The sequence below is a fragment of the Bos indicus genome, chromosome X (assembly GCF_029378745.1).
Source record: "Bos indicus isolate NIAB-ARS_2022 breed Sahiwal x Tharparkar chromosome X, NIAB-ARS_B.indTharparkar_mat_pri_1.0, whole genome shotgun sequence".
NCBI classification, from domain to species: Eukaryota; Metazoa; Chordata; class Mammalia; order Artiodactyla; family Bovidae; genus Bos; species Bos indicus.
In genome coordinates, this window is record NC_091789.1 from 86,012,796 (window position 1) to 86,029,036 (window position 16,241).

The window sequence follows — 16,241 nt, forward strand, 5'->3', positions numbered from 1 at the left end:
CTTCTTCATTTCTAGATCTCTATTCTCAAAACTTCAGATTTGCCTTTAATTCCCCCTCTTCCTCCGTATTTCATCTATCACCAACTCTCCATAATTCTTCTTTTGAATCCATTGCTTCCTTTTCCTTTCCATATCTACCTGTCTAATCCAGACCCATATTACTTCACATGCCTGAAAAATAAGGCAATTTCCCCAAATTTTCCTCCCTCATCCTAGTCTTTCCTTTTCAATCCATTCTTGTTTAGCCTTCTGAAAATCCTGCTTCCTAAAATGTCACCAAACTCCTAAGCCCCATGTGAAATAATGAGAGTACAAAGAGATTTTAAGATATTCTCCTAACCTCCCAGGAGCTAACTTAGTCAGAGATATACACATAAGATAAAAACTTGATAAAAGTAGCCACAGGAAGTATTAAGTAGCTTATATACTATTCACAGAGATAGAAACTAAGCTCTTTAGTCTGGCTTCATAATCTGGTCTTAACATAGCTCCTGTTAGTTCCTAAGACATATCCTTTAATCCAGACAGACTGACCTAGTCTTACTACCCCCATGAGTACATTTTCTGCTTTCCTGCTTTAAGCTATTCCTTACTACAAGAATGCCCTTACTTCTTTACTTACTTCTTACCATCCATGCCATCTGAACAGTACTTACAAACTTTTCCTTACCCACCACAATTTGAATCAGAAATTCACACTTCTCTGTATTGCAAATTTCCCCTCAAATAGTGTTTGGGATTTAATTCCTGCTCTAGTATAGTTTAGACACACAGAAGATCTTAGTCAGTCAAAAGCTGGCTAAGTACCAACATTCTTTCTGGTGATAGCATGCATCTTACCCAGGTTTCTTATCCCCACCATGCAAATTGTCTTCCTGTATTCCACGCTTATCAGGCTTTCAAAATAGGTTTGATCCTTCAAGCTTTGCCTTAGTGCCTGGCTAATGACTTAATGGCTCAGAAGGAAAAAAATTTCAGAAGCACAGGCACCTGCCTCTCAGGCTCCTGCAGCCTAAATTTCAACTTTCGGTGCAGAGAGGAGAGGGAGATGCATAAGGTATTATTTTACCAAGTTGTCCTAAGTCTGCACTACCCTATTCTTATCTACTCCCCTCCTCAAATTCTCCAACTCCTGAACACTCAAGCTGCTGCTAGAACCAAACTCTGCCTGTTTTCAACACTGGCTTCTGGATTTGGCCCACTCCCATATACAGAACTCCCAACCTTGCCTCAAACTTTGTTCAGCTACAGGTCTTCAGCCTACATCTATACCATGTGACAGAAGCCTCTCAAATAACTGATTTCTTCTTCCTATGGTAAACGCAAAATTTTTGTATCATGTTACTTTCTAAATATCCTTACAGAGATCTAGCACAATGTCTCTTACAGGGCTAACAGAATTTTCTATGACCATGTTCCATATCTGTACTATCTAATACAGTAGCCACTAATCACATGAGGACTTGATATGTGGCTGGTATGACTGAGAGACTGTATTTCAAACTATATTCAATTGCAGTTCATTTAAGTTTAAATAGCCATTTGTGGCTGGTGACTACCATACCGGACAGCCCAGCCTCAGGACTCTGTAAATAGCCAATAAATATTTAATTGATATTAGCATTCCTTCAAGAGGTAATATGGAGAAGGAAATGGCAACCCACTCCAGTATTCTTGCCTGGAGAATCCCAGGGACAGAGGAGCCTCGTGGGCTGCCGTCTATGGGATTGCACAGAGTCAGACACGACTGAAGCAACTTAGCAGCAGCAGCAGCAAGAGGTAAGAAGGTGGTAAAACTTCCTTCTCCACAAGAGTTTCCATATAGGAATTCTAGATTAACAAAGGAAATTAGGACCTAATTCACACAGAACTTAAAAGACTGAGGTACTAACAGTCATTTAAAACCACAGTGGCAAATAAAGGGAGTGTGAACAGTTAGAAGTGGCCAACATTTGAAAATAACATCAAGTGAGAGAAAAACACACCTTTATGCCTTCCTTAGGATCCTCCCGTATATTTATTTGAGGGGCTTTCTCACGAGATGGGCATAGAAGATCCAAGATTTCTTCATTGTAAATCTGGCATTATTGAAAACAAAGTGGTAAAAACAAGATGTCAACAGTGGTAATCAAGGAGTTGTGGGACCACAAGTGATTTCTAAAATTCTTTGACTTTCTATATAAAAAAAATTTTTTTTGCAACAAACATATTTTTTATAATTAAGAAAAGGATTTTAACCCTAAATGTAATAATTGATACTTATAAGAATAAATTCACATTTATTACTTGTAACAAAATTAAAACTGCTACCTTGAGAGTGAGCTTCTTAGGAATAGTAGACATAATGAAGAGCTACATGGGTATCTAAATTCAGTTCTTCGATGGTCATAACATCACCTTCACTGATTTTGTTAAAATGTAAGTAATAGGTCCTTATTGGAGGGTGAATGGCAACGAATATTTCAACAACAACCAGAACTTTAAGTACTATTTCATAGTAAGCACCATGTTTGTTAGTTAAATTATATACATTTAATTACTGCTCCTTAAAGATAAGACATCACTGCTATGGAATCAACCAGGTAGATTATCCGAAGTTGTAAGTTCTCTAGGTATGTGTTTCTGGTATCATGAGGGCTAGATGTAATTGGTCGGTCTATTTGTATACTACTATATACTAGAATGAAAATATCCACCAAGGCAGGGACTTTTATGTTTTGTTCACTGATATATCCCAAATACCTAGAACAGGGCCTGTAACACAGTAGGTATTCAATAAATATCTGTTGAATAAACACTCTATCATTACTTACACAGCTCAAAACTTCAACCAATTTTTATAAACATTCTTCATGGAGTAGCAGCATGATCACTCAAGCCTCAAAACAGTAAAGGGATATCAAATATTTTTCTAAAGACTCTACAGGGAATCAATAATAGAGGCCAAACTCAAAGTATTCCTATCTTCTTTTTATATGGGAATGCCAACTTCTCTAACAATCTGATTAAACAGACTATTCTAACAAGGAAAGAACTGGGTGAGAGCCAGATCCAACTGAGCCAGTAAGTTTTCTCTATCAATTTATTAAAATGCAATTTACTAAAAATTCAATTTATTGAGTCATACCAGGAAAAATTCAATTTGCATTTATTTTTCTACCCAAAGATAAATTTGAATTCAGAATAAAGATAAATAATTTACCTCCAAGTATGATACTTTCAGAGTAAATTCGAAGTCACTCTTTTTATCAATTTCTTTGAAGAGCAGTTGTATTACCCTAGGAATGACCCCAACTGTTGGTTCATTTTCTTGCTCTGCAGTATATGCACCTCCCATCGAATAGGTTTTTCCAGAGCCAGTCTGCCCATAGGCCAGGACGGTTGCATTGTATCCTGGCAAAACAGAAGTCACATGTGTAGTGATGGCTCAAATATTTTCATCCAATCAATACCCTCCATTTCCTTCAGTAATTACTTGTAGCAGAACTGAGACTGCTCTCTGAACACAAGGATCTCTTGGGAATGTCAGACACAAGGAACAATTATATGGGTGCCATGACTATGCATTACTCCAAACAGGCAAAGAAGAAAAATATCGAACCCACATGTGTGCTTCTCTTGCTAGCTCTTAAAAGCTAGGAAGTAAAACACTTAAAAAGATATGACTGAGATAATGATATTGACCAAGTCACTGTCTAAAAGCCATTCAGAGTTTTAGAATTCTTCTTTTACCTGAACAATTCTAAATTATGGGAATTAAATGGAAGTCTTAGAAAATGCATAGATAAAAAAAAAAAGAAAGAAAATGCATAGATAGAAGGGATTCCAACATGTATTTCTTTGATTAACAAAGTCTTCATTGGAACCCTATTATCAGGTTCCTCAGAAATGTCATCATTTAAGTATGATTCAATATGATGTATGTCCTTTGTTTTTTTTTTCCTTTTTGAGAGAACTTATTTCTGCTTTATTGACTATGCCAAAGCCTTTGACTGTGTAGATCACAATAAACTGTGGAAAATTCTGAAAGAGATGGGAATATCAGACCACCTGACCTGCCTCTTGAGAAACCTCAAGGTCAGGAAGCAACAGTTAGAACTGGACATGGAACAACAGACTGGTTCCAAATAGGAAAAGGAGTACATCAAGGCTGTATATTGTCACCCTGCTTATTTAACTTATATGCAGAGTACATCATGAGAAACGCTGGGCTGGAAGAAGCACAAGCTGGAATCAAGACTGCTGGGAGAAATATCAATAACCTCAGATATGCAGATGACACCACCCTTATGGCAGAAAGTGAAGAGGAACTAAAAAGCCTGTTGATGAAAGTGAAAGAGCAGAGTGAAAAAGTTGGCTTAAAGCTCAACATTCAGGAAAGGAAGATCGTGGCATCTGGTGCCATCACTTCATGGGAAATAGATGGGGAAACAGTGGAAATAGTGTCAGCCTTTATTTTTTAGGGCTCCAAAATCACTGCAGGTGGTGATTGCAGCCATGAAATTAAAAGACGCTTACTCCTTGGAAGGAAAGTTATGACCAACCTAGATAGTATATTCAAAAGCAGAGACATTATTTTGCCAACAAAGGTCCATCTAGTCAAGGCTATGGTTTTTCCAGTGGTCATGTATGGATGTGAAAGTTGGACTGTGAAGAAAGCTGAGCACCGAATAATTGATGCTTTTGAACTGTGGTGTTGGAGAAGACAATCCTGAGAGTCCCTTGGACTGCAAGGAGATCCAACCAGTCCATTCTAAAGGAGATCAGTCCTGGGTGTTCTTCGGAAGGACTGATGCTAAAGCTGAAACTCCGATGCTTTGGCCACCTCATGCAAAGAGTTGACTCATTGGAAAAGACTGATGCTGGGAGGGATTGGAGGCAGGAGGAGAAGGGGACGACAGAGGATGAGATGGCTGGATGGCATCACTGACTCAATGGACATGAGTCTTTGTGAACTCCGGGAGTTGGTGATGGACAGGGAGGCCTGGCATGCTGCGATTCATGGGGTTGCAAAGAGTCGGACACGACTGAGCAACTGAACTGAAATGACTCATCTAAATGAAGACCTTGATGTTCTGGAAGATCTTAAGATGTTACATTGAGATTTTCACTGTAATAGATTGCTAATATCAACTGGCATGACTCTTGGGCAAGAGAATAACATTTCATAGTCATCTACAATATCACAGATATGTATATATACTAACAACTGGGGAAATCAAGCCTCAGCACTTTTTACAAAAAACTCAGGGTGCTGTTGAGCTGACTGAAAAATACTGGCTTTATCTTTGCAGCTGAGAGCAATATTAACCAAACACATATACATTGAAATCACTTTCTACTTTATATTGCCTCTACAGACTATAATTCCCATAGTTTCCCAAGTTAAGAATATGAAAGTAAGGGAACTGGAGACACACAAACAGGACGGCAGCAGTGACAAAGACACTGATGATAACAGCAGCAGCGTTGAACAAGGTGGTGAGGGTTACTCAGTGTGGCTGTCAGGTGAACTTTGTATGGCTTTTCAGTTTAGTTGAAATTCCCTCCATGGCCTTCTGGAGTCCCTTGGTGTGTCTCCAGAGTAAATTTAAATTACTCTACATTTCATCAATGTTGGAGTGGCAAGAGAAGGGGGGAACTGATTTGGGGTGAAAAGGTATAACGAACTGTAACCTCCATATAAGTATCTCAAAAACAAAGATGAGTGAAAAGAAACCAGAGCCTTTGGACTTCATGAAAGATTTTCAGGAATTCCTGACTCAGCAGACTCATCATGTCAACATGATTTCTGGATCAGTTAGTGGGGACAAAGAAGCAGAGGCTCTTCAGGGAGCTGGAACAGATGGTAATCAAAATGGAATCAATCCCCCATCTGTTGAAGTTTCCTTGGATGAAAACTCAGGAATGTTAGTAAATGGGTTTGAAAGGACCCATGGAAAGCTCAAGTGTTGATACTGCAACTATGCCAGCAAAGGCACCACCTGGCTCACTGAACACATTTAAATCCACACAGGTGAGAAACTTCAGTGATGTCACTTATGCCCATTTGCATCTGCCTATGATCGTCATCTGGAAGCCCATATGTGTTCCCATATAGGAGAAAAACCACACAAATGTGGATTGTGTTCCTTTTGCTGCAGTGACTGAAGCATCCTGTCCCATCATCAAAAGCACAAATCTAAAATGGTATTAGGTTAAAGGTACTAGGTCTTCCTTAAGCAGCAAGAGAATGTGCAGGGGTTTACAGAAGAAAATTAGCAATCTGAGCTATAGCAGAAGAGCACTAATCAACTTAAGCCCACCTTCCACAGTGGTTCAGGAGCCAGACTACCTTAATGATTTTACCTATGAAATCCCAAACACCCAGAGTGACTTCTATGAAAGTATGGCAAAACCCACACCAACAGGGGGCCTGCCAAGAGACCCCCAAGAACTCATGGTTGACAACCCATTAAACCAGCTCTCAACTCTAGCAGGACAATTGTCCAGTTTGCCACTTGAAAACCAAAACCTCGCACCCCCTGATGTAGTTCCCTGCACCAAGAAGAAGCCTTTCTCTGATGCAGCAGCCCTCTACCCAGGCAGTAGTTTTTGTAATGTTGGCAAGTATCCCTTAGAGTTCCTCTTCCTACCAGCCCTGAACCTCAGCCGTCACAGTCAGAGGAACTACAGCCCAGTGGGAGGTCCAAGCAGTGAACCAAGTGCCCACACGAGTAGTCCCAGCATGGGAAACAGCCAACCGAGCACTCCAACTCCCACCCTGCTATATACATCTAGAGTAAATAAATTTGAATAGGAGGCTGTCATTTTTATATTGTGTAATAACTAGCTTACTCTGAGGACAGCTTGGTCAAACAATAATATATATTGTTACTAACTCTTGCTTTCTGTGTACTTTGCAGAATTTTTTAAATTTGATTCAAATCTTGGAAGTGTTACTAACTGGCTTCTTAAAGCAAACATTTTAACTATTAAGTATTAACTAAAAAGCACTTTTACACTTACAGTAAGTGAAAGGCAAATATTGGTGGTATGTGTCCACAAAAACCCTAAAGTGCCAAGGTAATGTATCTTCTGCCCTCTCTTCCAAATGCTACAAAGCCATTAGAATGAGTTCTTGTGGTTTAATACCTAATCTAATCTCCACTGCACTGTTGAAAGAGCAGCATCAAGGAGTTTCTCCATATAACTCTTCTTGTCAATCTGAGGCTTGTGAATCTAAAGTCTACAGTCTGTTCTGCTGTTGCTTTTAGCACTTACAGCTCAGATTAGTTTTACAGCAGTCACTTCCAAATGTGTAACTTGGCCCTTGTATGTATATATTGTCAGAAACAGGATGCTGTCATTTTGACACTTTTGTGGCTATTTTTTTCTACTTATTCTTCATATAAAAGCAATACCACAAAATAGAAAATGAAAACTTTCATTAAACAAAAAGGAGGACCTCTCATGCTAAAACCAGTTTATTAACTAGTGACCAACATATTTTTTTTCCTGACAACTAAAGATGTTTTGAAAGAGCAATTTAGTTCAGATTTTTTTCAGAACTATAAACTAGAATGTATAATTTTAAAATTCTTATGAATTAAAGTTGGAATACAGTTGTATTCCAAAGGTATCAATGCTTGAAAGCTAGTTAATCCTAAACGCACTAACATTTTTGAAGCAAATCTACCTTAGAAACTTTTTTGGTATTGTATTTTTTAAAACATTTAAGGTTTTATTTAAATTTTTTGTGAGTTAAATTCTGTATTGGAAAGATGTTGGTATCTTCCATTAAGTATTGAATGTTTCTCCCATTTTATTTTTAATATTTTATAGAAATGAGTTGAGAAAAGCTTAACATGGACTATTTATAATACTTCACTGTTAACAGGCAATGTTCTGAAACCAAATTTATTTTTGTTCAGTGAACATAACTAGATTTTAAAGCTGGTAGATAATTTATCTCCACTAATTTTTTTTAAGAAACTGTAAAGGGATTAACAGGGAATAATTTTATTTCAGATTTTTATTAATATAGTAAGTAGCTACAACTTCTTGAAACTCAAGTAAAGGATATACTTTTACTTTGAAGAAATTTCACGAGCTATTTTCCAGTGCCATTTCATTTTAGAAATAAGTGTTTGCCATTCATCTGCAGAACTGTTTGACAAAGGGTATATTTACTAAAAAAATAATTCCAGAGATAAATTTCATTTAAGTTCTACAAAAATATTTATCAAATGGATGTATTATTTTTTTTAATTCCTTACTAAGGACTTTTCATTAAGTAGTCTTAGAGGATATATGATTTCTAGAATTTAGTTTTGTTAATATGTACTTTGATGTAAAGAACATATTTTGTATGTAAAACATAAAATTTGAGTATGGTTGCAAAACACACTACATTGTTTAAGGATTCCAGAAATCAGTTTAATGCTGGAATAACTATTTAGTATGTAATAATTTTATAATTATGTAATTCATATTTTGAATGAAGCCTTGCTTTTTTAATATATGAACAAAAAAAAAAAAACACCACACTTTCAAAAAAGAAACAGAATATAAAAGTAGAACTTTAACATTCTTATGAAGTTGTGAAGGTACATTCCGTGAAAGATAACAGAATAATTCAGGGTCTGGATGCCATATTTTTCTTTAGGAATGGCTAAAGGAAAGGAGGGATGGTTAATTAGAAGAAAATTAGAATAAAATAATGGTCTTCCAAATATATAGATAGAAAAAAGATTAACTTTATAGTGGAGACATCTGACAGATACCACCTTAAATGATCATAAAGAACATCAGTAGTAATAGAACAAATCAAAATTGTGTGCTGTCCTGTAGGATTCAATGAGAAGAATACAGCACCACTTCTGCGATATTCCTGCTAAAGATATACAATCTGAATCTAATCATAAACAAACATCATTTACAAACTTGGCCTGTGATTTTCAAAACTGTCGTGATCATGAAAGTCAAAAGACCAAATGAGTTTATAATAAAGAAGACTACAGAGGCAGTACAACTAAATACAACATATGACTTTGAACTAGATCCTTTTGCTATATAGGACATTATTGGGACAACTGGTGAAACTTGAATGAAGTCTGAGTACCAGATGGTAGTGATGTAACAATGCTAATTTCATGATTTTGATGGTCGTATTGTAGTTATATAGGAGAAAGCTCCTGTTTGTAGCAAATATACACTAAAGTATTCAGGGGACCATCAGGTCAACCCTTTGACAACTCACGTCAAAGGGTTCAGAAAAAAAAAGTACTTTATGCTGTTCCTGCAACATTTGTTTGAAATTGAGTTTGAAATTACTGCTTTACTCTTTTAAAAATCTGAAACAAAGTGTTCAATGTGTCTTAAGCCATGACATCATTTTAAAAAGTGAAAAAAAAATGTGAGTAGCTGTTGCCTGGAAGAAGGCTTCTGTTTGTCTAGAGGGATGAACTAATGTCACTGAGTAGAAATTACTGGGAAGCAAATTTCATCTCAATATAATCTAACACAATTAGAGTAGTCCAAAAACCAATCTGTGATATTTCTGTCAAAGAAAAAAAATTTAACCAGATGCTGGAAGTTGACTTAACAGAGATATTGCTAGAAAGTATTTTTCTTTGGATGGAAAGAAAAGACTTTGAAGGACTAGTATGCCATGGTTCTACTTCTTTTAAATCCTTTGAATCTTGACTAACCACTGTATTAGACTAACAATTAGACACCCCCTCTGGCACTGCTCCCTTCTTCAGAACTTTGCCATAGTCTTAAATAACACTAAAGCCCTGGCTTCTCTTCTGTAATCAAGATTATTAACTGGCCAGTGTATTCAGGGGCTTTAGGAAATCTCAAAGGTTTTAACATTTAAAATACTTTTGTCTAAAAAAAATGAAGCAAAAAGTTTAATATTTCTTATGTGTTTAACAGTGTATACGTAGTCATCTACTTTCACCCCTACCCCTGGACTTTGAACTCTTTCAGGGCCCAGAAGCTGTATTATTTACCTCTGAATCCCTCAAGAGGCTTTGCAGTGCCTGGACCTCAACTAGTACCTCATCAGCACCCATCAAAGAACTTAAAATCTAACGAGGTTTCAGAGCAAACAAACAAAAACATATACAAGTCAAAGACAAGCAGAACCATAGAAAGCAAATATAGCATAAAGGTACTTTTCATTGGGTCAGTTCTTAGGTTGTGGGATTTTTGAAGGCAGGACTCATGTTTCATCCATTCCTGTATTGGCAGCACCCAATCATAGTGCCTGACACATAGTATATGTTCAAGAACCGTTTGAAGAATCAACCAGTCTCACCTTTAAATACGCCTTTTATGAGTGGTGCTACTGCTGTATTGAAGACTTCCTCTTGTTCAGTAGAGGGGTCAAACACAAAATCGTAGGTAAAAGATTTGTCAGTACCAACCACCACCTAGAGAAGGCAAGGGACAAGGAGTAAGGAAAAAAAGAAAGGCTAGACCATGCCCCTCACTGCTATTTGGCACCAGCTGTTCAGAGGGAGGTCCAGGACTCTGCTACGCACCTGAGGTTCCCCGGGTACGAAGGAAAGGCACATTTGGCAGCCCTCATTAATCTCTTTGGGGACTAAAGGGCGACATCGCAGTGCCACTCTTACAGGAATGCCCTTCACCTCTTCCTTCATGATCCTACTTCCGCACCGTCTCTGCTGAGGGTAAAAAAAAAGAAAAAATGCTCTTTGATAAACCTTGGTAGGTCGGCAGGAATGGGAGAGCGTCCTCCTTCAGTTCTGGCCCTCCTCGGAGGGTGTAGTGGGTTAGGGAAGTCAGTGGTAGCCTACGGCGGCAGCCTCTCCCTCCCAGCGGGATCGCTGTCTCGGGAAAGTCACTGTCTCTCACTCTCTAGTCTTAGCCAGGACAGGACTGCCCATCACCCTGACCCTCTGAAAACAGCGAAGTGGCCTCTGAAATGGAAAGCAAAAACCCAGCGGAGACGACGACAAAGAACTAAAGCACCAGGGTACCGGGAAGGGCAGATCCTAAGCTAAGGTGCCCTCTTAACTCACCAAACTAAACGTCCCTTAACCAGGTCTCCTGCCGCCCTGTCCCAACCAGAGGTTTAACCGCCAAGTTTCAAATCACTCCCGGAGGCGCCAGCCAATCGGAGCGCAGACAGCCTGAGGGCGGAGCACGCACGCGGCGCGCGCAGGAAGACGCATGGGAGGGGGACTTGCGCGTCGCGCCCTGACCCCGCCTCTTTCCAACTCAGCCTAACATCCGCTTCCGGTTCCCAGGCTGACTTGGCGGTGAGCTGAGACTCGGCGCCTGAGGCCTACGGGTTGGAGAGGTAGTAAGACAACTTGTACAGCGCTGTGGGCACAGGACTCAGGCACGATGCGGGAAAGAGATCTGGAAGGTGGCTGGTGGTAAAGGAAAGGCCAATCTGCGGACCTCCACCATTACTGATCACATTAGGGAATGTGGGGCAGTGCCTTGCCCCGAGTTTCTATGGATAGTTGGAATCAGCATTCCGTTGAATTTTGAAAGTAGTCAGATAGTTTTAGATTCGATCCTGATTTCCTCCTCTCTAGAATGAGGACGGTAACATATGTTTCACAAGATTGTTGTGAGAAAGCAGATCATTTCTATAGTGTATCTAACAGGTTGTTAGCATCCAGATATTCAGCCAAGTTGATAGTTTTCTTCTTTCTTCTCTCCCAAAATCTATCACCTACCTAGAAGTGGGCTCAGCGTATAGACTGACAGTCTTGGAGTGGGTTGGGGTTGTTTTCTAAAACTTGCTGGGCTATTTTCCCTTTTAAACCATTTTCATCAGCTTTGATTCATGCTTCCATTCCAGGTCCTTGCTGGAGATGGACAGCCGGATTCCTTACGATGACTACCCGGTGGTTTTCCTGCCTGCCTATGAGAATCCCCCAGCATGGATTCCTCCTCATGAGGTGGGAACCATCTGTACAAGGAATTTTTTTTCCCATAGGCACAGGATAATATATGAAAGGTAGGATGGCAGTTAGAAAGCTCAGTGGAGAGTGAATCTTAGCTAGAAGTTGGATTCTGAGCAACTGGGCCCATTGGGAGCTTCTTGTGGAATCTTCCTACCAGAGTCCATTATGCCAGAGAATTCTGAAAATTCAGAGCCCTAATTTCCATTCTGTTGAGGTAAAGAAGTGAGGGGCTCCTGGGCTGCTAGCATTTCCCCATTGCTATCTATCTACCTGTTTGGACAGTGTTATCTGTTTTGCTTAAACTAAGTCCATGACTTCACCTTCTCCTGGCTTCAGGGTGATGCATTTGTGTTCTGGATGAAAGTAGTAAGCCTGATAACAAGATTTCTGGGGTTGCTGTGTCTTGCAGAGGGTATACCATCCAGACTACAACAATGAGTTGACCCAGTTTCTGCCCCGCATTGTTACACTGAAGAAGCCCCCTGGAGCTCAGGTGAGTTTATGAAACAATTGCCTCTTATTCCAGGCTAGGTTTGTCCATACCAGGCCCAGAAGTTGGCCATGGCTGGGGGGGATGAATTGGGAAGCAGATAAGGAGGTGAAGAAACTTCCTTTTATGAGCAGAAAAGCTGAGATGCCACTTCCACAACTTCTGACTGCTCTCTGAGGGACATAAGGCAAGCTATCATACATTGATGCTACTAGATATTCCTGTGTTTGTGGTCTGTATTGAGCCCCCTTCTGTGCTCTTGTCTTACAGTTGGGGTTTAACATCCGAGGAGGAAAGGCCTCCCAGCTGGGCATCTTTATCTCCAAGGTGCGTCTGCCTGGTAGGCAATATGGATAGCTACTTCCCTTTGTTATCAGATTGCTGAACCCTGATGTCCCAAGGCTGGGGAGAAGGATGATTCAGTAGACTTATAGAAGGGGCATAGTGAGACTGTCCTTGCCCACTTACAACTTCCTACCTTGCAAGCCACCTGTTTGCCCACATCATTTCTCTCTCTCTCTCTCTCTCACACACACACACACACACACAACCAGTATAGTACCTTATATTTGAATGGCACTTAATTTCACTTACATTGTTTGAAATTATCCTACCTTGATTATATATATTACAGGTGATTCCTGACTCTGATGCACATCGAGCAGGACTTCAGGAAGGGGACCAAGTCCTAGCTGTGAATGATGTGGATTTCCAAGATATTGAGCACAGCAAGGTGAGCACAGCACCTGGGCTGTGGTGAGGCTAGAAGCCATCCCAGGTAGGATGCAGTGGGTAAGATTAGCCTAATGTGTAACTTGATAAGAAAGAATTTCACCTTGACAAGAGGGAGGCAGCTCTTGGTGACCCAGAAGGTTGGAGTGGCAAACTACTTTCCTCCTGTTATGATTCTGTCCTGGGTTGTATCTCTTCTTTTGTACAAGCTGCCACGTTCCTTCCAGGCTGTTGAGATCCTGAAGACAGCTCGAGAAATCAGCATGCGGGTCCGCTTCTTTCCCTACAGTAAGTGCCTCTCTCTTTTTTGCTTACCTGGCAGAACCCTCAGTGGGAACTCTTTAAATACTGTTTACTAGAGGCCCCACAAGTTGGTAATGGGGAGTTGGGAGCTCAGGCCAGAAAATAACCTGTGCTTTTCTTCCTTTTCTTTCTTGTTTTCCCCAAGATTATCATCGCCAGAAAGAGAGGACTGTGCACTAGAGAGTTGCAACCCACAGCCCTCCACGTGGGATCTCCTAGGACAAGCTAGCTAGGTCTCAGGGAAGCCATCTGGGAAACTACTCTCAGCCTCACCCTGGGAGAGTGGAGTCGGGAGGATGGGGAGACAGCAAGACCCTGCACTGAGCCAGCTGGCCAACTGCATTTTCCCAACTGTACTGTGCTTTGAGTTCTCTAGTTTTCTATGTGGGCTTCATACCCTGGAAGGAGAAGGATGGTGATGTTTAGGTATCTCTTAGCCTGTGGAGAACCCTGCTAGAGAAAGCAGCTGACATTTATTGAATACCATGTGCTAGGCAATTCCACATATGTTGTGTCATTTTCATTAGCATATACAAATCAGTAGAGAAAAGGATCTTGGGGGCCTCCGTGCTAATCTGCCTGACCATCTCATCCTATCCTTATACTAGCAATGTATACCCATACATTTTGGAGACTGCAGTGGAACCATGTTTTCCTCCCCTCCCTCATTCTGTTTTCTCCCTGCAAAAAAGTAAAACACAATGCTGAGGACATGTTGGTGTGACTTTTGAATGATACTGGTTGGGTGATAAATGCTTTTGAGATAAAAATAAAAGCTCTTCCACAGAGAGGAACCACTAGAAGTAACAGAGCAACACTGTACGTACTTCACAATTATCTCTTTCTGGCCAGAATGTTAGGGAGACCCAGGAAACTTATCTGCAGTATGACTGAGGAATGGGTATAGGGTGAGGGGTACCGGAGGAAACGGTGTCTCTTCCCCCATGAACTATGGCCACTTCTGTGCAGGAGCCAGTATTAATATAGTTCTGTCTTCTCTTTTCCCAGATTCTTTGATCTGGAACATAAACTAAGGGAGAGGCTTAGATGCATTTCTTTTCAGGGATAGCAGTAAGCAGTCGGTTCCCAATTTCCACCTGGTTGATTGAGTAGTACTGACTGCTTGCTGATTTCCCCCTTGTCTTCACCCCAACCCGCAAATAGCCTTCTGCCATGTTCTTAGCAATCCATTGTTAGATATTGCAGGCCACGTGTAATGCCATTGACATGTTCACAATACCCATTAAGAATAGAAAGTTATCTAACGAGGTATGGAGTGAAGTTGTACCCCATAATGAAAGTCCCAAATTTTCCTTGAAGAATCCTGGGAAACTTCAATATATATCTTGAGGCCCTTCCCCATGAAGAGTGATGCTATTGGTTTGAGATGTAGCCTAAATGTCTGATTTTTTTAAATATATTTTTTATTTTTTTGTACTTAAAGATCTTTTTATTCAGTCACAGTACAATTGTGTACATCAACTACGCCTCAGTTTTTAAAAATCACAATTAGAAGGCTGCACCTCTGCACTTTCAGCACCACCTCTACTCATGTTGCCACAGTTAACTCACTTTCCCACTCTTAGTTCAGTTAAGTTCAGTCACTCAGTCATGTCCGACTCTGCGACCCCATGAATTGCAGCACGCCATCTACTCTCCCCAAATTTTGCACAAACCAACCAATTTACTGACTCTGCCAAACACTAATCAACCAGGGTTTCCATGCCACTTCTTTTTAATGAATTTGAGTAAGTCTTCAAATATGGGAAACTGTTCTAAATAATAGTAACATATCTCTGTGAGGAAGTTCTGGTTCTTCCTATAAACACCCCCCAACCCCAGCTCTACTATGGTACCTCTTCTAGAGGCTCAGTGCTATCATCAGATAGCAACATCCTGGTGAGCAGAGCTGGAGGTACAGTCAATCTAGCTGTCTCTGTGTTTCCTGGAAAGTGAAAGTGTTAGTTGTATCTGACTGTTTGTGACCCCATGGATTGTAGCCCACCAGGCTCTTCTGTCCATGGAATTCTCCAGGCAAGAATCCGGGAGTGAGTTGCTGTTCCCCTTCTCCAGGGGAATCTTCCTGACCCAGAAATCGAACCTGGGTCTCCATTGCAGGTGGAGTCTTTACCATCTGAGCCACCAGTGAAATGCCCCCCAGCCCCACATAGAATATATGTTCATATTTGCTCTGCTGCCCCCAAATGGCCATCTGAGTAAGAAACTAGGGGCTGAGATACTTGCACAAAGGCATATTGGCTGAGTCTACTGAATGTTGAGGTTCAAGACTCTCCCTGTGGGTAAAAGGTTTTAAAACAACTCATCTAAGAAGTGTAGTGAACAGGGTAAAAAGTCCCAGCCAGGTGCCGTGGGCCTAAGAGGCAAAAATCCTCTTGCCCTAAATTGGTTCTTACTTTGAGGTACTTAGAATGGTTCTGTGTTGGGACACTACCGTGGTGCAACTGCATTGTGGAGGTGTAGGTATGGTGTGGAGAAGGCACAAACAATAAGAGACTGAGGTGAAAGGACCTGTCATATATTGAAGGCGTAGATAAGAAAACAATGGAGAAGGAACTGTGTTGGTCTTTGAGATATTCTAGCTGCTGTAGCGGATAAGGCAATGGCACCCCACTCCAGTACTCTTGCCTGGAAAATCCCATGGACAGAGGAGCCTGGTAGTCTACAGTCCATGGGGTCACGAAGAGTCAGACACGACTGAGTGACTTCACTTTCACTTTTCACTTTCATGCATTGGAGAAGGAAATGGCAAGCCACTCCAGTGT

General features: G+C 40.6%; 2 protein-coding genes and 1 pseudogene across 6 annotated transcripts in view; 2 read left to right on the forward strand and 1 right to left on the reverse strand.

Annotated features, from left to right (window-relative positions):
- The window catches only part of KIF4A (kinesin family member 4A), a 129,793-nt gene extending 118,659 nt beyond the window's left edge, over positions 1-11,134 (reverse strand). For 2 of the 3 annotated variants that reach the window (XM_019956143.2, XM_070784779.1), the window contains exons 1-5: positions 11,034-11,134; positions 10,533-10,676; positions 10,307-10,421; positions 3,203-3,393; positions 1,986-2,078 (exon numbers count right to left, since the gene is read on the reverse strand). In XM_019956143.2, coding sequence (XP_019811702.2) covers positions 1,986-2,078; positions 3,203-3,393; positions 10,307-10,421; positions 10,533-10,652 — 519 coding nt within the window. In that variant the 5' untranslated portion in view covers positions 10,653-10,676; positions 11,034-11,134. The remainder of the gene's footprint in view (positions 1-1,985; positions 2,079-3,202; positions 3,394-10,306; positions 10,422-10,532; positions 10,677-11,033) is intronic. The other variant, XM_070784781.1, reaches the window with a different exon arrangement.
- Positions 5,704-6,799, forward strand: LOC109554749 (zinc finger protein Pegasus-like; annotated as a pseudogene).
- Positions 11,135-11,196: 62 nt separating the features above from the next.
- PDZD11 (PDZ domain containing 11) lies at positions 11,197-14,169 on the forward strand. Of its 3 annotated transcripts, none has more exons than XM_019956323.2 (7): positions 11,197-11,314; positions 11,828-11,927; positions 12,343-12,426; positions 12,694-12,750; positions 13,058-13,156; positions 13,365-13,443; positions 13,604-14,169. In XM_019956323.2, exons 2-7 carry the CDS (start codon positions 11,841-11,843, stop codon positions 13,636-13,638), a joined length of 441 nt encoding a protein of 146 aa, XP_019811882.1. In that variant the 5' UTR covers positions 11,197-11,314; positions 11,828-11,840; the 3' UTR covers positions 13,639-14,169. The 3 variants fall into 3 exon arrangements, with proteins under 3 accessions (XP_019811882.1, XP_019811884.1, XP_019811883.1); XM_019956325.2 differs by having other exon boundaries at positions 13,383-13,443; XM_019956324.2 differs by having other exon boundaries at positions 11,250-11,356.
- The last annotated feature ends 2,072 nt before the right edge of the window (positions 14,170-16,241 follow it).